At 45.3% G+C, this 20,635-nt stretch overlaps 1 protein-coding gene across 3 annotated transcripts in view; it reads right to left on the reverse strand.

Annotated features, from left to right (window-relative positions):
• Positions 1–1,790: 1,790 nt before the first annotated feature.
• DLST (dihydrolipoamide S-succinyltransferase) overlaps positions 1,791–20,635 on the reverse strand; it is a 19,056-nt gene continuing 211 nt past the window's right edge. Inside the window, exons 2-15 of one of the 3 annotated variants that reach the window (XM_008064169.1) lie at positions 20,284–20,317; positions 17,741–17,789; positions 14,265–14,320; positions 14,080–14,154; positions 13,813–13,868; positions 12,910–13,021; positions 11,000–11,146; positions 10,548–10,624; positions 9,560–9,657; positions 5,674–5,804; positions 4,229–4,302; positions 3,849–3,932; positions 3,339–3,506; positions 1,791–2,067 (exon numbers count right to left, since the gene is read on the reverse strand). In XM_008064169.1, the coding sequence (XP_008062360.1) occupies positions 1,933–2,067; positions 3,339–3,506; positions 3,849–3,932; positions 4,229–4,302; positions 5,674–5,804; positions 9,560–9,657; positions 10,548–10,624; positions 11,000–11,146; positions 12,910–13,021; positions 13,813–13,868; positions 14,080–14,154; positions 14,265–14,320; positions 17,741–17,789; positions 20,284–20,317 (1,296 nt within the window). In that variant the 3' untranslated portion in view covers positions 1,791–1,932. The remainder of the gene's footprint in view (positions 2,068–3,338; positions 3,507–3,848; positions 3,933–4,228; positions 4,303–5,673; positions 5,805–9,559; positions 9,658–10,547; positions 10,625–10,999; positions 11,147–12,909; positions 13,022–13,812; positions 13,869–14,079; positions 14,155–14,264; positions 14,321–17,740; positions 17,790–20,283; positions 20,318–20,635) is intronic. The other 2 variants (XM_008064170.2, XM_021715597.1) reach the window with 2 other exon arrangements.

Genomic DNA, 20,635 nt, shown 5'->3' on the forward strand with positions numbered 1-20,635 from the left:
ATTAGTAGTGCTAACTCACTAAGAAAGCATGGGATGGCCAGGTGTGGTGGCTCACACCTATAATCCCAGCATTTTGGGAGGCCAAGGAGAGAGAAAATTGCTTGAGCCCAGCCTAGGCGACACAGCCAGACTTTGTCTCTACAAAAAAACTAAAAACATTAGCCAGGTATAGTAATGCTTGCCTATAGTCCTAGCTTCTTAGGAGGCTGAGGTGGCAAGACAGCCTGAGTCCAGGAGGTTGAGGCTGTGGTAAGCCACGATTGAACCACTGTACTCCAACCCGGACAAAAGTGAAGCCCTGACTCAATGCCCCCCCGCCAAAAAAACCCTCTTGATTAAAAAAACAAAAACAAAAACATGGGATATTTCGAGATAACCAAAAAGACAGTCAGTGATTCTCGATGCTAATGACAATCATGGTGCGACAGTGCTGGGGATGTTTATAAACCTACGTACCCAAAAGGAGCACAGATACAGGAACCCTGTTTGAGAACATTTGCCCTTTAATTTGCGTTTAAAATCTGTTTCTTTAAATATTTTAGTTACAAGTTCTGAATAGTGAAGACAGAGTAGTGGATGCTGCAGGCACTCAGTACTGGCTCCCATTCCCAACCCCCCCCCCAGGTCTTGCCTCTTGGCTCTAGATACAAAAGGGCACTCCCCACTCTGAATGGCCCAGTGTCAAGCATCAGCAGCGTCTGACCTGGATGCAGTTGGACACAAAGCCATGACTTCCTGTGGCTCTCACAAGATGCTTGCTTGCATTTAACCATGCTCCAAGGAATTCCACTGTGCCCAGACCCAAAGGCAGGACCTTTGAGACACCTCAGCCATGTCTCCACTAGGTGCTGATGCCTTAAGGCTGGTTTCTTCCACAGTCCATCATCCCCCAGACCTGTGTCCTACAGAGGAAGTGCCAAGGCCCTGCTCCCTACGGCTAGAACGCAGGAAGGAACAGAGCTGCTTCCTCTGCCCACATGCACACCAACTTGAAAGTGAATGCTCAAGTCAACCAGGGCCAGTCCAGAGACGGCACTCCCCAGTCACCACCCTTCCTTGTGACCATGCTCCATCCCACTGCCATGATGTACAAGAATCTGTTCTAAATGAGAACAAGGTGCTAAATGGTTCCTAGCAGCCTGGAAAGGGTCTGGAAAGAGCTGGCACGACCACAGCTGCATGTGACTGTGACCATAGCTATGTGTGATTGTGCCACAAGTCTTCTTGGTGTGAGCCTGTGCTGGGAAGTGAGGGCAGGCCTGGGCTGTGTGCCCACCTATGACTACAACAAACGACCTCAGGAGCCTCTGCCCTCTCCCCCAACTCCACACATCCCACCCTCGCCCTGCCCAGATCCCCTGCCCTGTGCTTCCTGGAAGAGGTAGAAGAGGCATCTTGACGTCAATGATAGCTGAGAACAAAGGTGCCATTTAAGAAGCAAAGCAGCACCTCTTGGCCTGTGTTCAATACCTCCACACAGGTGGGACCAAGTGACAAGAGACTGCTCAGAACTCATGGGCACGGCACCCTCCTAGGTGTCTCTGGAGAACAGACTTCAAATGACAGACCCTCAATCACATGGTCCCCGGTGGTTTCCCTCTAGTATACCGGCACTGGGGAGAAGCAAACCCATCTCTGTAGAGGGCTTATGGAAGAAGGCAGGAGTATTAGTGAGCATCCATGAAGGGTCTCTCCCTCTCAAGCCTAAGGAAACAGGACAGCCGAGGAAAGAGACGGGTGCAGAGAAGGGGAGAGCCTGGTGGGAACACCAAGAGACCTGTGGCTGCCGGTTACATAGTGCCCTGCTTCTTTGATTGAGGTCAACAGCATGTGCCCGCCTGTCTCCAGGCTAACCCAGGACCCAAGAGGGGATAGGGAGAAGACTGGTTTTCAGTTCCTGCAGGATCCATCTGGAGGGCATGTGGCCTCCTCCTAAAGGTCCAGGAGGAGGACTCTGGGATCCTCGACTGCTGCCTTGATTTTGCGGAGGAAGGTCACAGCCTCTCTGCCGTCGATCAGCCGGTGATCATAGGTCAGTGCCACGAACATCATGGGCCGCACTTCCACCTAGAGGAGCAGTTGGCAGGTTTGTCTCAGCAGGTGAGAAATGGCCCTGCTGCTGCTGGAGGAGGAGACCAGAAGTATGGCCCGTAGGAAAGTTCCTGGTCCCAGAGCCTTCCCTATTGATGTTGCCTCTGGATACTTTCATATTTTCAAAGTGCAAAGCTTCCCCACTCAGAAAAAAGCTTTACCAAGGAGATAGTAGTCTCCTCATAGCTACCTTTTATTAATTTTAACTTTTTTGAGTCAGATTCTCACTCTGTTGCCCAGGCTGGATTACAGTAGCATGCTCACAGCTACCACAGCCTCGACCGCTATGATCAGGCAATCCTTCTGTCTCAGCCCTACATGTAGCTGGAACTAGAGGTGCATGCCATCACACCCGACTAATTTTTTTATTTTCTGTAGAGACGAGGTCTCACCAAGTTGCCCAGGGGTCTTGAACCCCTGGGCTCAGGCAATCCTCTCACCTCGGCTTCCCAAAGTGCTGGAATTTCAGGCATGAACCACTGTGCCTGGTTGCCTTTTATTTTTTTTAAACTATACTCTGACCTCTAACTCATCTGTTACCTACAGGGGTAGTTTCCCTTCAGTTGCTTCGTGGGGATATAATTTAACCTGGGGTCTACAAATTCTCTGAAATTGTATGCCAAGTTGGGTGTGTGGGCATTTTCTGGGGAGAAGATCTATGGATTTTGGACAAACAAAGGAGTTAGTGACCCAAAAAGATTCTTAACACAGGAGTTCCAGAAAATTCCTGTAAACATTGTCTCCCAAGGGGCCACCTTAAGCCCCTTCTACTTCATTCCCTGAACTCCAGAGGACATCTGAGCCTTATCGTACAATGCAGCAGCACCCAGAACTGCTCGGCATCACTGTCCTGTTTTCCAGGAGCAAGGGACTGTTCTCCAGCTGAATCCCCACTCCCTGTGGCACCAAGACGGTGAAGCTTGTTGACTGGTCCTGGATGAAAGTGCTAACAGCCTTTTCAGTCAGTGGTTCTCAAACTTCAACACGCATCAGCATCATCAGCACGTCTGTTTCTCTAAGTTTAAGAACTTGCATTTCTAACAAGTTCCCAGATGACGCTGATCCACAGACCACAATCTGAGAACCTGTTCCATACCTATTAATTAGAAACTAAGAAGTGGACTTAGGCCTGAAATTACAGCGAAAATATTCATTGTTTTCGCTGTAATTTCACATAATTAGCACTTAGTTGGATTTCCCTCTAATCCTGACCTATCCACTGGGACCTTAGAAGGGATGGCTCCTACCTTGCCTCCCACGGCCACAGGCCTGTCGAAGATGCCATGCATGCCCAGGATGGCAGACTGTGGGGGGTTGATTATGGGCGTCCCAAAGAGTGAGCCAAAGACACCTCCGTTGCTGATGGTGAATGTGCCACCATCCATATCTTCAATGGCAAGTTCATTCTTTCGAGCCTAAAAACAGATTTCATGACTGAAATATTAAGTCAGCCAGCTTCCTTCACCCAAGAAAAGCACAGAAAGTGTGTATGTGAGATCAACAGCATAGCAGTGTCACTGCAATGGCTGTGACCAGTGCTCCCTAGAGAAAAGGCACAATCCACAGAGGTGGGGACAACCTCTTCTTTCTCAGCAGTCTCATTTGATGAGATCTCAGGCACCGGAGCATGGTAAGCTCTGCTGGGTATATGTTTTCAACTCTTCCGGGTTATTGCCTTTCTCTATGGCTTGTGGGCAAGCCCCTCACAGGCCCTTCCCTCACCTGTCTGCAGCCCTACACGTTCCCTTCTACTTTACCTTCTCTCCCAGCTCAGTGATGGTCCGTTCAATATCTGCATAATTCATGGCTTCCACATTCCTGATGACAGGAACCACGAGACCCTGAGGGGAGTGAAAAGCCAGTTCAAATGCAATTACTAGTACCATTCCTAGGTATGACCCCTTGAGTCAAGTCAACTGCCTTCCTGTCCTAGATTCCTTCATCACCCAATGTAATGAACAGAAAGTCTAAAATGTTTAGGCTTGACATTAAAAGAATGAGTATGGCAAAAAAAATAGGTTAACTTTTACAAATTCCCTTCTAAAAACACAGAATTACAGAAAATTCTGTGATCTGATCTTATTCACACAAAGTAAGGGTCCAAGATTAGTGCAGCCCACCTGCTGCCCCAACATACCCGTGGGGTGGCCACCGCAACACTGATGTCGATGTAATCCCTATATACCACCTCTTTGGTTGTGTCATCAATCACTACAGAGAAAACACATGTTATGATGAGTCATACTTTGCATTAACAGAGTAAAAAACCTGCAGTGCCTGATACAGTGTGGACTTACCAGCTGACATGAAAACCACTGCATTACGAATGGCAGCCGGCACTCATGTGCTCCCATCCCAAACAAGTCATGACCTCCCAAGTCCCCTGACAGAGCCTGAGCACAGAGCAGCCATGTCTCCGGCTGCCCCCAGAAGGATCCACACACTGGTTCACACAGGCTGGGAGTGCGCTGGGTTCTTCTTACCAGCTCTGCTCGAGCCTTCCCTTACCAGAGGAAGGCAAATGCTCCACACAGGCAAATGAGCAGAGGGAAGAGGGTGCAGAGATGCCACCACTCTCTGCTGCCCCCTCTCAGCAGAGGAAGAGAGAGGAGATCCAGGAGGAAGCAGAGTGGTCTGGCTTTACATAGCCTAGCGTGAGAAATGACAGACCAGCAGCTGAAAATGTACATCTAGCACTCAAGGGAAAATTAAGGCCTGGGAATCTTTTCCACAGAAAGAAAGTCTATGTTGTCTTGTGAAATGAGACACTCAGAGAAGGAAAGTGTTTAAAGTGAAAAAGAGGCCAAGGGAACTGTGACAGATGCCTACACGATGGGCAGGCAAAGCAGGGCAAGGAGGAGGATGGAGAGCACCAGTCAGGAAAAGAATGGGAGAGACAAAACGAGGCGCATGGCTGGGCAACACAAAGATGGCCCTGCTGCTGCCCTAAGCACTCACTCAACGGGAGGGACAGGGCTTCTATTTCTAGATCTTTAGGGACCTGGATACTGCCGACTACAGAAGTGTCACTGACCCCTCTGCAATCTTTCAAACAACAAAAAAGTTCCTCAATGGGAAACAGAGCAGTGTTAGGTCTCTGTTGTTAGGTCAACACTCCAATGACGCAAGTGAGTAAAAAGGAAAAAAAAATAAGCACCAAGTCCATGACAGAGAGGCCAAGCCCAGGGCTTCCCAATGACACTCATCGACCTGTGATCAAAAGTTACCCTGGAAACTATGACAAGTGTGGAAGTCAAGCCCCAAGACAACAGGACCCGGGGGGTGAGATGCAGTCAGAACACAGGCTTCCATCCTGACACAAGACAGCTCAGTCACCCCAAAACTGCCTGTGTTGCGCAGCTGCCAAGCTGCACACTGGGAGAGAACTGTTCCACCCACTGTTGGCAGAAAGCGATCATGACACATCAGGAAGGTCAGTCAAGAAGTCCTTGAGGAAGACGTTCATATTTCCACAGGTATGAAACAAAAAGCCTTGGTGTGTTAACCCGTGGATGTGGGAGCAGGCCTGTGTCCATCCACCCACCTCCCAGAAGTCTGCAGTTCTGACCACAATGAACTCACCTGCATTGACAACAGGCTGTTCCTGTAGGGCAAAGGCTGAGGCCTTTACAAATGCTGACATAAAGCCCAGCTTGAGGTTATGTTTCTTCAGAAAAGCATCTTTGTGCCGAGCCCTCATCTCCTGGATGTTACTGTAAAAACATACCACAAAACAAACTGACCACAAATAATGTTTCTGACATTCATGCAAGTTTTTAACTCCCTGTACACAATTGAGTAAGCTTTTTGCTTCCAATGGACCATTACCTTAGTTCAAGTGTTGAAATAGTCCATTAGTGCAGCGGTCCCCCCAGTTTCTGGCATCAGGAACCAGTTTCGAGGAAGACGATTTTTCCACAGGTGGGGGTAGGGAGTGGATCATCAGGGATTAGATTTTCACGAGGAGCACACAACCTGAATCTCTCACATGCGCAGCTCACAAAAGCATTCACACTCCTATGAGAATCTAATGTCACCACTGATCTGACAGAAGTCAGAGCTCAGGTGGTAATACAAGAGATGAGGAGCAGCTGTAACTACAGATGAAGCTTTGCTCACTCACCTGCCACTCACCTCCTGCTGTGCAGCAGGGTGCCTAAGAGGCCACAGACTGGTACTGGTGCACAGCCCAGGGATTGGGAACCCCTGCACTAGAGGTCAACAAAGTAACTTTGTCCTTTTTACAAAAACTGGGTATAAAGGAATCAGGTCCAATATGTCTGCACGGTGAGCTCTCTATAGGCTCCTTCATGTTCTAGAAGTCACAGATTTTAGTGACAGATAATATGAATGAGATCACACACACCAATATCCTTGCCTTAGATGAGAAAATTGTGAGTTAACCTGAAAAAAGAGTTGTTGTTTGTTTTTGTTCTTGACTTGGAGTCTCACTCTGTTGCCCAGGGTGGAGTGCAGTGGCTCATAGCCACCCCAGCATCGACCTGCTGGACTCCGGAGATCCTTCCGCCTTAGCCTTCCAAGTAGCCAGAACTACAGGTGCGCGCTACCACACCCGGCTTATTTTTTATTAATTGTAGAGAAGATAAATCATCAGGTTGCCAGATTGGTCTTGAACCCGTGGGCTCAGGCAATTCACTTGCCTTGGCCTCCCAAAGTGCTGGATTACAGGCTGAACCACCAAGCCCAGCCAAAAAAATTTTCAAGTCTACAAAATAAGCAACATTATTTTTACTTCTTGTAAAAGTATTTTCAAAAAAACCACCAAACCTGATTATGCCTTCCTTGTAACATTCCTCCTAACTCCGGATTAGTGGAGACCAGAAAAAGTCCCCATGGGCACATGGGCTCCATGTGAGCAAAAGCAGCCACAACCACACAGGAAAGGTGTAATCCAGTGTTCTTTCCTGGGAAAGTTAGTAGGGTCACTTCATCTCTCCAGAGCTAGCTGTGCCATCCACTTGTTCCTTCAAATAGGCACTATCACTAGCCACACTGGAGGGTCTGGACTGGGCACGGAGATACCCTGATAATTAAGACACAGCTCTTGCCCCTAAGATTAGCTTAATGACTGTGGTTATCTCCATATTTGGAAAAGTGGTCATGTGTGGTTGGGCTTGTCTGCTTCAGATTAAGCAGCAGGCCCCTGAGAAGACTTTGCCAGTGAACAACCTTTGTTCTTTCAGGACTGGTTTTTTCACATATCAACTGTTAGTGGGATATGGCCTTCCCATCACTTGGCTGCAGAAACCTCAGTTTTTATCAGAATAGTGTTCAACAATGAACATCAAATTTAACTTTATCTCAGGCCCAAATTCTCAGTTCTCCTTTTCTCTCTATAATGGCTTCATTCGCCATTAGTATGAAAGATGAGATGTGGTACAACTTAATAGTCCCCTTCAGATCTTTTGTTTTTGAAAAAAGGAAGTTTTCCTAGGGGGAATGATGGGGTTTAAAATGCTTGTTTCCTTCATCTAACCTTATTTAGTGCTAGGATTACCACCCTAAAGACATTACCAGTTCCCAAGACAGAGGAGCTGCAGAAGAGGGAAAGAGAAGTGACAAACATCTCTGCTCTCAAACCTGCCCAAATGTTATTGTCTGGTCATTAAGTAGTTTCTATTTCAGAGTATCTGCCCTTGGAGGCAGAGGCTGGGACAACAGGGGAAAGAAGAAGGTCTCATGGGTTAGCTGATCAGCACAAGACCCAAAGGGCACTCGATCTAAACCAGATTACTGGCTGCAGCAAGACCGCAGGCCACTGTTAAGTGACACCTTGATTAGCTGCTGAAAGGAGATCCAGCTATTACACTTGCCTTCTAATCAAAGCTGTTGGGCCAAATGCATCTTTCAAGGCCACAAATATTTACATGTTTTGCCTTAAGAAATTGGGTAGAATTTCAAAGTCCAATTCAATTTGTGTACAATTTGGCCCTAATGCACTGAAACATAAGCTGCAGGCTTTGTGACTCATTAGTCAAGGTCCTTTCCTACATCCTATGGATAAGAGAGAAATCTTTGGCTTGAATGACACAGTCTCCTCAGAAAGTTTCCCAATGGAATGGATGATATCCAGCGACACAGGCCACAGAGCCCTACCCTGTGAACAATGCCACAGCACACCATCAAGAAACTAGTCCCTTCTCCCTATTTTTCAGATCCTTTCCAAAGAAAAACAAATTTCTCGAATGAAAAGATTAGCAGACTAAGCCCTCAGTATTAAAAGACAAAAAGAAGCAAGGAGATGACCTAAAGACTTGATGATTTACCTCCTGAATTAGCCATGAACTTTTACCCTGGCATTCAGAACATTCTGAAAGACAGATCCAACCTTCTCCACCATTCTTTCCTATATGTATTCCTCACAGCAGAAACGACCTTTCACTATTTCTGAAGTGTGTCTTCTATGTTCTGGCCTGTGCCACAGGCCACACTGTTAACATTGTCTGGGATGACTTTTCTCCACAAAGCAACCTGTCAAAATACTAGCCATTCTTGAAAGTTTGTTAAAAATCTCTTTTCTCCAGGAGATGTTTCCCAGCCCTACCTTTGCTCCTTCTAACCCCAACCTCAAAAAACATCAATGATCACTCTCCTTCCTACTTCATATTCATTTTACCCTTCTGATACTTATTTTTCTAGATTTTACTTTGTGTTTATCCAAACCAGATGGTCAGCGCTAGAGGCTCTTTTTCACTCATCTTTGCACCCCCACTGAATTCATGTACAGTACCTATATACAGTAAGCACTCAAAACATATTTGTTGAATTTCTCTTGCTTACAGTACTGATACTTGAACACATCAAAATCTAGAAGAAAACAAGTGAGTCAACAATTAGCTCACTACAGAAATAGGCATACATTGTGAATTAGACCCTTTGGTCAACAACTGGAGGTTTTTTATTTAAAAACATAATTTGCTTTCCATTCCACCATCAAAGTTGGGAAAAGTGCAAGATATGACAAACCTGTCTATGCCTTCTCACCTACCTGATTCTGAGTCCCTTAGGAACGTGCTTAAGGAGCAGTATCTGTGCAAAGCAGCAAGTCATAGTGCCCTGGCTCTGGGCAAGCTGTCAAAGTTCTCTATTCCAAGGGGGGGGCCTGGGCATAGCCCTGTGGCCTGGTTTCCTATCTGTGCTTGGCAACCTGACACTAGGCATAAGAGTGTAAGACTAACACCACCCTCATTTGTCAGAAGTCATGAGATTCAGGTCTAAGAATCTAGAAAATAAGCTTTTTAAGTCACAGAGGAGGCAGGCATAGTAGTGGGGAAGTCAGTGAGAGATGATACCAACAGGTCACTCTGTGTAGTCAACAACAAGCAAAGAAAGAAGTATCTCTCCCCATCAAGTCAGTACTGGAATCACTACCAGGAGGGACTGGGGAAAGTTCAGGTGTTCTCCAAGAAAAGAGGGCCTGGGGAATAAGAGGAACTAGAGACCCCACCTCATGTCGATCTCATTGAACGTGGTCAGCATTGCACATGTGTTCTGGGCCTCCTTCAGACGCTGAGCAATGCGCTGCCGCATCCTATTCATCTTCTCCTGAGAATGAAAGTGAACACGTGTTGACATCTGGCCTCTGGGCCAAGCACTTCGCATGCAGTCAGAAGAGCACTCGGCTCACCAGGAGTGGATGGCCAGGACGGCAGTACCAAGCACAAGAACTTCAGCTCCCTTGTCCCGTGGGGGCCCTTCCTCCTTTGAGCAGGAACGTGAACACACAGGCCAAAACCACTCACTCAGATGTGCCTGAAGTTTAACCAAGAATGGCAGCCCAGGAGGTAGTTTAATTTAAAAACCAAAACCAATTTATGAAAAGCAAAAATGTGATGTAGTCCAGCCAGCCTAAGAATCACAGCAAAAAGGGCGATTTCTGTTGATAAAGATTTGCATGAGAATAGCTACTTGTAGAAGGGAAACTCCTAAGCAACAGACTTTTGAGGCTATTGTATTTTTAGGAAGTATTCTCAGGCAGAGGAACCCACACTCCTGACCATACTTCCTTGAGGTTTTATGTCTGCAGCTGACAACTACTGCTACTGAGTAGTGTTCTTTAGCTACAGCTAAGTATCCCGGAAGTATAGGAACAGAGCCCACTAAATCACCTTTCTCAAGTATGTGACTTGTGGGAGGAAGGGGTACGTTACTAAGCTACCATCCCCTATAGATATTTTACTTACTTGAGGCACTTCATTGGCAGCATTAAATATAGTGGAAAAATCAAGTGTTCAGAAGACCTCAGGTTCTAGTCCTTTCACGTGATGGTTATGTGACTACGAACAAGTTCCTTCTTAAACTCCATTTCTTTGTCAAGGCCAAGGAGATGAGCTGCCAGCCATTCCAAGCCAAGGCAGGCACCACCACATCCACACTCCACTCATCTCAGCACTGCCTCTCTGCCTCTTTCCCTGAAGTGGTCCTCAGAGGCTTACCCGATGTTCTGAACGTAGACCTTTGCCAGCTCCTGGCTCCATTAGTGGAGGGGCAGCAGTGGGTTTTATTGCAGACACTGAAAATGAACAGAGAGGGTACAGCTGTATCAGAGGGAAAGGAAACAGCTACTGAGTATGGGCCAGTGCTTTCACACCATACTGTCACTTAATCCTCAAGGTATTCTAAGGAGTATTCATATCATTCCAATTTCCCAGATGAACAATCTGCTCAAAGTAGTAACTCATCTCAAGTCACACAGCTAGTAAACAGAAAGTTGGACTGCATAACTAGGTCTCTGGATACAAAGTCTCGAGTTCTTTCTACAAAGCAGCCAAACTGGGCTGTTCAGAACCATGATTAGTCTCAGACTTTACCCTGTGAGGGAACATATTAAGACAGAGGGTCTTCTCTCACATACTCACATATAGACATGAGGGAGTTGGAGGCTTACCTGGTTTGCTAGAAGGAGGTTGTGTGGGTGAGGGCACCGGTGGCATGTGAGTGGGGATGGGGGCTACAGGAGGAGAAATGGCTGATGCTGTAAGCTCTGCCTTGGGGGCAGTAGGTGCTTCAGCTGGCTTGGCCTTAGCAGGAGCAGCTGGAAAAGAAAAACAGATGCTATTGGCACTGTCTGGAATGGAAAGTCACCAAATTGCAGACACTAAGCAAAATTTAGTGGCAAAAAGCTCTATCTCCAATTAACAAATGTCTACTGGATATCTGCTGCATGCAAGGCACTATGAGACACATGCCATGACAGAAGGCACTATTCTCTATTCTCCAGACTCCATAAGTATCCCACGTTAGGTAACTGGCGCAATTCAGTTGCTTCCTGATTTTGCAAATATCCACTGATCACCATATTCAGCAAGTCTTTTCAAAGGACTTACTAAGCCCAAGAACATAAATTCCCAACAAAAAAAGGCCCAGGCAATTAAAAAATGTTAAAATACATACATAAATGTGATATAGTTCTAATCATGGTAACATTGATAGTCTCATCTTCTAATCTAACATTACATATGGAAGAATACTTTTAACTATTAAAGATAAGTTTAATTAAGAGCTCATTTAGGCTTGAGTTCAAAGCATTTTATTCAGGATGACTCTCATACTTAATCAATGACTGGTCAAGTAATAAACTCACAACTTCAAATGAGATATTATTTCTGCTTTTTACCCATCTGGACATCATATCCAGTTTTACAGTTAAGAAGGACTTTTTCAATGAAGACTCATTCTTATTTCCTAGCCTTCTACAATACATCTTTTTTTTTCCCATTCTGAGCTTCCGGTCTTGCTGCCCTGATCAATGTCAACAATGCAGTCTATAATTTTTCTGTTTGACTAGTTTAACAATGAAAAAGGGCCAGGCGTGGTGGTTCATGCCTATAATCCCAGCAGTTTGAGAGGCTGAAGCAGGAGGATTGCTTAAGGTCAGGAATCTGAGGCTGCAGTGAGCTGTGACTGCATTACTACATTCCAGCCTGGGCCACAGAGTGAGCAAGACTGCCTCTAACAAATAAATAAATAGACTTTAGTAGTTATTTCATTTAAAGAGTCAAAAAAGCAGTTATTTTCTTTTCTAATCTCGAATACTAACCATAAAGTCTAGCATAGATTCTCCTGTTACTTCCTGAGAGAAATACCAACCTTTCCTAAAGATGATGTGAGAAAATACATGTGAAAAGAAACTACACTGGATTCTCCATTAACGGACAATGAACATTTCCTTTGAGGCACACTAGTGCTCAAAAAGTTTTGAGGTTTGGAGCATTTCAGAGTTTGAATTTTCAGATTAGGTATGCTCCACCTATGCCTGTATAACTTTAGAAAAAGTCCACATGAAACATGCATGGAAAGAAGAGAGTACTATAAGGTTTTTAACAAGTCATTCTTCTTAACATTTAAAGTTCACACTACATAAATATTACTTTTTTTTTTTTGAATTGGAGTCTCACTGTCGCCCAGGCTGGAGTATAGTGGTATACTCCCAGTCACTGCAGCCTCGACCTGCTGGACTCAGGCGATCCTTCTGCCTCAGCCTTCCAAGTAGCTAGAACTACAGGCATGTGCCATGTCGCCTGGCTAATTTTTTGATTTATCGTAGAGGCGAGGTCTTGCCAAGTTGTCCAGGCTGGTCTCGAACCCCTGGGCTCAAGCAATCCTTTTGGCTCCGCCTCCCAAAGTGCTGGTGTTATAGGCGTGAGCCACCACACCTAGCTATTATCACCCTTCTTATGCTCTCAAATAAGGGCAGTTGGGAGGCCAGTCTTTGAGGGATCAGAGAACTAGTATGCTATGCTCAGTCCCAACCACAAGGGAGAACGCTGGAGACCGGGACCACCAGGAGAACTTTACCACCGGTTTTCCTGAGTGTGAAAAGAGGGGTGCCTCCTTCAACTTTTCCCCCATCAGGTACCAAAAGAGCTTCAATCACGCCATTTGCTGGTGATGGAACCTGCACAGATGTCTGGAAAAGGAAGACAGATTGAGAAAGACTCCAAATGTTCATCTAGCAGAAAATTAATTGTACAGAATCTCTACAATGAATTATAAGAGTTGGAACACAGGTATACAAGGCCCTGCACACAAACACCTAAGTAAGAGTGATGACAAATCAGTGCTATTGAGAAGAGACACCCTTTTTGTCCTTTCTCAGAAACAGTAAGGCAATATTCAGTTAATGGGTTTCCAAATAATACATGAGAAACAACTGGAAACAACTCATCCACCACAAACACACACACACACACACACCCAAAGCTATGGGACTACAGCTACTAAAGTATAAAGTACATACACACGGAATCATCTAAAATTAAACGTAAGGGTTTTTCTTCTTTTTAATTAGTTATTACAGCACTTGCACAACTGAGGTTAGAGCTAGTTAAAAATTATCTTTAGCCGGGCTCGGTGGCTCAGCCTGTAATCCCGCGCCTTTGGGAGGCTGAGGTGAGTGGATTGCCTGAGTCCGCGGGTTCGAGACCCGCCTGGGCAGCGAGACCTCATCTCTACAAAAAATCAGCTGGGCGTGGTAGCGCATGCCTGTAATTCCGGCTACTCGGAAGGCTGAGGCGGAGGGATCGCCGGAGCCCAGCAGGTGAGGCTGCGGTGGCCGGAAGTGGCCACTGCACTCCAGTCTGGGCGACCGAGTAAAACTCCAACTCAAAAAAAAAAAAAAAAATCTTTAAACAACAGTTATTAGGTTAAGAAATGAAAGGGAGATTGTGAAAAATTAGCACTAAGATAGGAAAAGCCTACCTTGTCAGTTTCAATCTCACAAACCACTTCATCTTCTGCAACTGTATCTCCAACAGCTGGAAAGACAATCAGAGGCTACCTGTTAGCAGCGAGCCTCTAGCAGTTACACAACCCTTTCTGGCAGGTTTGTTACAAGAGCCCTTTCCTATAGGGCCCAGGGAAAGTCTACATGTGGAGAAAAGGGTAATGCCATAAATTCCACAGACTACTGTGAAAGAGGGGAACTCTTAGAAAGCACTTAAAATGTGAGAAGAAACTAAATCTTACCTTTCTCCCACCTGACATCTCCTTCTGTGACAGATTCTGCAAATGCTGGGGTTTTGACTGTAACCAAATCATCCTCTAGGAAAAAAGCAAAAGTAAATCACAAGTAGTGTATTCTTCCTGAATTAAACTCAGCCAATTGTTGCTCTTCCCATTATAACTCCATTCCCAAAAAGGTAGGTACTTACTGCACACAGCTGTAGTTCTGAAGAAGCGAATGTTGAAGACACTACTGTTGTTAATGCTACAAAAGAAAGATAAAAGTTAACTCCCTTAGCAGGTGAACCGCTCACATTTTAGTCTAATTAAGGCCCATAGGTCATTTTCCTTTTAAATCTCGACCAGGGGTACCAATCTCCATCACCCAGGGGGATCTTCTGTAAAGTTCACAGGTCCAAGCTCCACCCCCAGAGATTCCGACTCAACAGGGCTGGGGCAGAGCCTGATGACTGGTGCCTTCCCCAGTGACTCCTCATGTGAGCACAAGACCCTGTGCTGCAATGCAATTTCAGCCCCCACCAAGTAGACAAACATTTGGTTCTTTGAAGAAAAAAATAAGCACCTTGGTGTTTCGCAGACCCACCAAGAGGACTTAGCTTCCTGATTAGGTTTCTTTTTTAACTAACTAAATTCAAGTAAGATACACAGTGTGTCCTTGGGGCACATGACACTGTACCAGGTATACTAGAATTTGTCTTCAGGATTACAGATTTAGATCAGATAAGGCAGCAAGATGAGATCGTTGAAAGAAATAAAACCAGATATTATGCCAAAAAAAAAAAAAAACAACTCGCATGGTATCTCCTATTCTTTTCTCTCGCTAGGAGGCAGCACCATTCGAGACTCATTCTAAAGGAACCTCAAAGTGCAAGGGCCCTGGTACGGTATTTACATTAAATGGTATAAAATAGAGAATGGTATCACTTTGTATACACAAAGCCACTAACAGCAGGCTGAGCTGAGGAAAGAAAGATGAAGACACATACAGCATCTATAGCTATCTGTTACTTACATATGCAATTTGGTAGAATGATTTGCACCGAGGAGGACTTTCATTTTTACACTTTAGCATTGTTTGAATAGTCTGTAGCAAGCCCTTTATAGTAGAAAAGTAAAATATTTAAGCTGCCTTTTGATATGTTTACTTTTTTTTTTGAGTTGGAGTCTCACTCTGTCACCCAGACCAGAGTGCAGTGGCCGCTCCCGGCCACTGCATCCTCGACCTGCTGGGCTCCGGTGATCCTTCCGCCTCAGCCTTCCAAGTAGCCAGAACTACAGGCGAGCGCTACCACGTCCAGCTAATTTTTTTGATTTATTGTAGAGATGAGGTCTCACCAAGTTGCCCAGGCGGGTCTCGAACCCTCATGCTCAGGCAATTCACTCCCCTCAGCCTCCCAAAGTGCTGGGATTACAGGCTGAGCCACCGAGGCCGGCTATGTTTACTTTTATAATGTCAAAATAACCATAAGGTCTATATATAATCAAGAATAAACTAAGCTATTACAAAAATACAGAACACAAAATGTTCTGCATGTAGTTTATTATAAGCATGTGAAAGTCCATGCCGTGGGCAAGAACAGGCAACACGCATGTGCAGAGACTGCTCTGCAAGGCACCCAGGAACCTACAGCACCAGCCCACCTGGGAAGAGCAGCCAGTGGGGATGGAGGACAAGGGTAGGAAACAGTTTTACTTTTTGAGTTGTGAACCATGTAAATATATTACTTATTAAATAAAAACATAAAATCAAAAATAGATGCTAAAATAAAGTGGGTCCCTCATTCACAGAAAGAAAACACACAACACAAAAACAGATTAGGGTGACACAATTAGAGGCGATCCTACTCCTATGTTTTGGGGTTTTACTATTTACTTTTTTTTTTTTTTAAAGTCAGGGTTGCTGAGCATGGTGGCTCACACCTGTAATCCTAGCACTTTGGGAGGCCAAGACAAGAGGTTTGCCTAAGCCCAGGGGTTCGAGACCAGCCTGGGCAACTTGGCGAGACCTCGTCTCTACAATAAATATTAGCCGGGTGTGGTGGCATGCAATTTGGTAGAATATTAGCCGGGTGTGGTGGCATGTGCCTGTGGTTCCAGTTACTTGAGAGGCTGAGGGGGAGGGATCACCTGAGCTCAGCAGGTTGAGGCTATGGAGGCTGTGAGCATGCTACTGCACTCCAGCCTGGGTGACAGAGTGAGCCTCTGACTCAAAAAATTAAAAAAATAAAGTCAGGGTCTCACTCTGTCCCCCAGGCTGGAGTGCATGACCAGATCACAGTTCACCACAGAATTGACTTCCTAGGCTCAAGTGGTCCTCCTGCCTCAGCCTCCCAAGTAGCTGAGGCTACAGGCATGTACCATATCCAGCTACTTTTTTGATTTTTTGCAGAGGTGAGGTCTTGCGATGTTGCCCAAGCTGGTCTTGAACTCCTCAACTCCAATGATTCTCCTGCCTTGGCCTCCCAAAGTGCTGGGATTACAGATATGAACCACTGTACCTGGTCATTCACTTTCAAATAGTTATTTGTTGTATTTATTGTAGAGAGGTTCATGATCGTCCCATTTTTCATTTAACTTCAAATAAGCAGTACATTTTTAATCTTTCTAACTCTTTAAATCACAAAAGCACTAGATGTTCACTGCAGAGTATTAGAAACAGCAACAAGAATGTTTGTAATGGGATTATACCACAGTAGAAAATGAAATCATTTTGTAACCTGCTTTTTTCAACTCCTCATAGTCTGAATATGTTAACATGCCATAGCTTAACCAATCCCCTGCTGTTCCCTGTTTTGAGAGAAATCTGAGAATACCAGGAATTCTTCAGCACAGATTCCTAGGAATGGAATTGCTAGACCGAAAGGTACACACAATTCAAAGATTTTTGGTTGCCAAACTGCCCTCTAAGAATAACACAGGAATTCTTCTGGTACTGAGTGTAACATTTTCTCAACTAAAAAAAACCAAACAATCTTACTGTGATACACAGTAAAGAAGAAGCTAATCTGCTGTTGAACTGGTTACTAGAGAGCACCCTCTTTCCACCACCCCAAAGATACTTGGAATGCAAAGGAGCATTTAAGTCACATTCCTAAGCAGAAGTTAATCTGAAACACACATACTGACCTTTCTCCAAACTCTGCATTATGCAATAAAACATAAAATCAAAAATAGTTTTATAATAAAAGATAAAGTGAATTCCTTAAAAATAAAGTGAGTTCCTTATTCACAGAAACTAGTCAAAGTCTCAGGGCTCAACTGGTCTTATGCTTTTATTGTTTCTAAAATGAATAACTATGCTACCAAAAGAGGCTCTCAATATCCACAATAAATGTAACCTCCAGTCCCTCAGCGGCACTAGAACTAGAATACTTAGGACATTCTTCTCTATCTATTCACATTTTTTAAGGGGTTCCAACTTTACTGTCACCATACATCTAATCACCTCAGAAGAGCAGGCACACTCCTGGCCAACATGTGACAGGGGCTGATGCTCAAAGAACACCATACAGAAAAAGCGAACAACAGGGTCAGGTCTAGGGACTCAACATACACCTTGATTTCTAGGTCTAAAGGCCAGTGAAGAAATCAGATAATCAAATTAGAACTTATGTCCTAATAAATACCCTGTGGCCACATATCTGCACTTCCCAGTGATACTTACACAGTCTTCCTGCTGTCAGGGTAACCTGGTCCCTGGCATAAGGAGACCCCTGCAAGAAACAGAATAACTCTTAACTTACAAAGGGTATGTGCTGGGCATGATCCATTCACCCCCTAACCCTAAAATAAAGCAGGATCAACTGCAGCCAATGATATAATCTTTATCACAAGAGTCCTGCTTCTCAAACTGTTTCAAAGTAGCCTTAATGGCAGAGAGTACTGGTTATGTGGGGTAGAGAAAGGGTATGTTTGGGGAAGAAAAGGGAGAAATCTGATGGTGTAGCCCAAAGTGGTTTCACAATCTTATTTACCTTAAAAATGCATAAATTTTCATATTCCTATATGATTTCATAATAAATGTCTCCTACTCCCCAAGGCTTCAAATATAACCGAACTTGAGAAAGACATGTGATGGCTTATCCTGACTCCAGTAACCTCATCTAAGAAGTACTGAGGATATCTGGTCTGGGTGTGAGTGGATTGGGATGGAAATCTTACTGCTTGGGCTACTTTAGGCCCAGGGTCTCCAACGTGTCCTATGACCAAGAAAAGCACTTCCCTACTTTTCAGTGTATAGTCTTCCCGTGTTCTTCTGAAGTCTTCCACCCTGGTCACTCTCAACAAGGTAGAAGCCCCTTTCTGCCCACCAGCTGTCCTTAACTGCACTGCTCTAAAGGATGCGAATAACCACTGCAACCTCCACTGAATATATTATTTATATGATGTCTTATTTTTCTCAGCTCTATTGACAACTCTTTCTGAATCACAGACTCAGGAGACATCTTATGCCCACCTGCTCACAAGGAAGCCAGTCACCTCTATGACCAGCAGCCAATAACTATGCATGCAAATTCCAAGCACAGCATATCTTTGAACTAGAACAGCCAGCAGCCCAAAATGATTTTTGGAACCCTGAGTCCAATTCAGAGTTTGTCCTATAGCAAGTTTCATTTGTATTGTGCTTTACATAGGGTTTATAAACTGCTTTCACATAATGACATCATTTTGGTTTTCAAGTCTCACAACAGCTCTCTAAAGTGAACGACCATCTGCCATTACTCCCATCTCATATATAAGTTGGGTTTTTGGAGGTTAAGTGACTAGTCCAAGGTAAATTCCTGAGCTAAGAGGCAAACCCCCAAGTGCAAGACTCTTTCCATTGTCCTGCCAGTCTATAAAGTGAAGAAAATGTTTAGTGACATTTTTCAGTATTCCCCTTTAAAAAGATGTTTATAACTGAGGGTCCACTACTAGCAGACACTATGCTAGGTCCTTATGCACTCATTATCTTAGGATGAAGTCAAAATGCTTAACACCACCCTGTATCATTCAGCCCTCCTTGTCCTTCCAGCTCACAGGTTTCCTTTCTTTGTTTATAACTGGTCAAGTTCCTTTCTGTCTGAAAACCTTTGCACAAGTAATTCCCTTTGCTTGGAATATCATTTTCTTGGCTAACTCTTCTGTATTCGTCAAGTCTCAGCTCAAATGTCACTTATTCAGGGAAGACATTCCCACCACATTCCCCACCTTCCCAAGTTGGGCTTCGTCATCCCATTCTCTCATCACTCTCGTTGTCTTTCATAATAACCACGATGTAATTATACCCTTAAGTTTGCATACACGTATATTTGCTCTGACTCTCCAGCTAGCCCATAAGATCCTTGAAGGCAGAGACTATCTGTATCCCCATGCCTTAGCAGTAGCTGGCATGTAGTAAGCACTCAATAAATGACCTGTTGAACACATGAGAAAATGAAAACATGGTGGGTTAAGAGTTCAGGTTGAGTCAGGTATCCCTGGCTTATCAATGTCGGCTGAGCAACCTTGGCCAAGGCACTTAACCTCTCATCTTGGGTTATGCATTTGTAAAACAGAGATAACATTTCTTTCACCGTTTTGTGATGATTTTAAAAATTCACAGAAAGCACTTGGAACAATGCTTGGCACAAAGAAAGCCCACAATAAGAATGACTCATTCTTATGCTAGGTATATAACCAAAAAAAGCCATGTAAGATACATTACTAATAATTTCAACAACAACAACAAAAAACGATTGGGATAAAATCTAAATTCCTTCCAAAAGTCTCCACACCACCTTCTCTCTCATACTGCTCTTTCCCTCTGGGTCTTTGTACAAGTTATTCTCGCTCTCCTGCTCTTCACTAGGCTAGCTCTGTCACACCTCCAGGTCACAGCCTTAATGTCCGATCTCCTTTGTCCACCCTCAAGTTTCCTCCTCAGCATTTACTAAAACGTGTGACTGTCCACTTTAGAAACGTACACCTTCTCTTTCCCACTAGCCTGCGAGCCCCACAGGCGGAGGACTGTCCCCTGCGGGATCCCTGGTGACTGCCCAGCGCACGCAGGGGCACAGCAGAAACTCAAAGCTGAGTACGGCGGCTGTTCCGATTCAGCAGCATCTCGCTTCACTCCCGCCTGGACTGAGCTGTCTCCGAACGTGATGAGGAGACACCCTGGCGCCCCGACTTCCCCACACTCCGCCCGGGAGGAGGCGTTTCAGGCAAGGCCAGGGCAGGACTTACCAGGCAGGGAACGTCTCCCTGGAGGGCAGCTCCCCTGTGGAGACAGAAGACGCGGCCGGGGTCACCCGGGATGGGAAGAGACCAGAAACGAGTTTCTGTCTGGGCGCCACTCAGGGCCGCCCGGGGCTGGTGACAGGTGGGCCTCGCACTCCAGGCAGACGCGGCACGCTGGCCTCGGGGTCCCTGCCCTCCCGGGACCCCGGCTGGACCAGGACCGAAGACGCGACGGGAGTCGGGCCCGCGGGTACCCTGCGTCTCCAGCCGACTAGGCGCGGCCCCGGCAGAGGGCGGGGAGCAGCGACACGACGAGCAACGTCGGACACGGCGAGGACATGGACACGGCGGGGCTCGC

Source organism: Carlito syrichta, unplaced genomic scaffold (genome assembly GCF_000164805.1).
Source record: "Carlito syrichta isolate Samal-C Ts95f unplaced genomic scaffold, Tarsius_syrichta-2.0.1 Scaffold307214, whole genome shotgun sequence".
Classification (NCBI taxonomy): domain Eukaryota; kingdom Metazoa; phylum Chordata; class Mammalia; order Primates; family Tarsiidae; genus Carlito; species Carlito syrichta.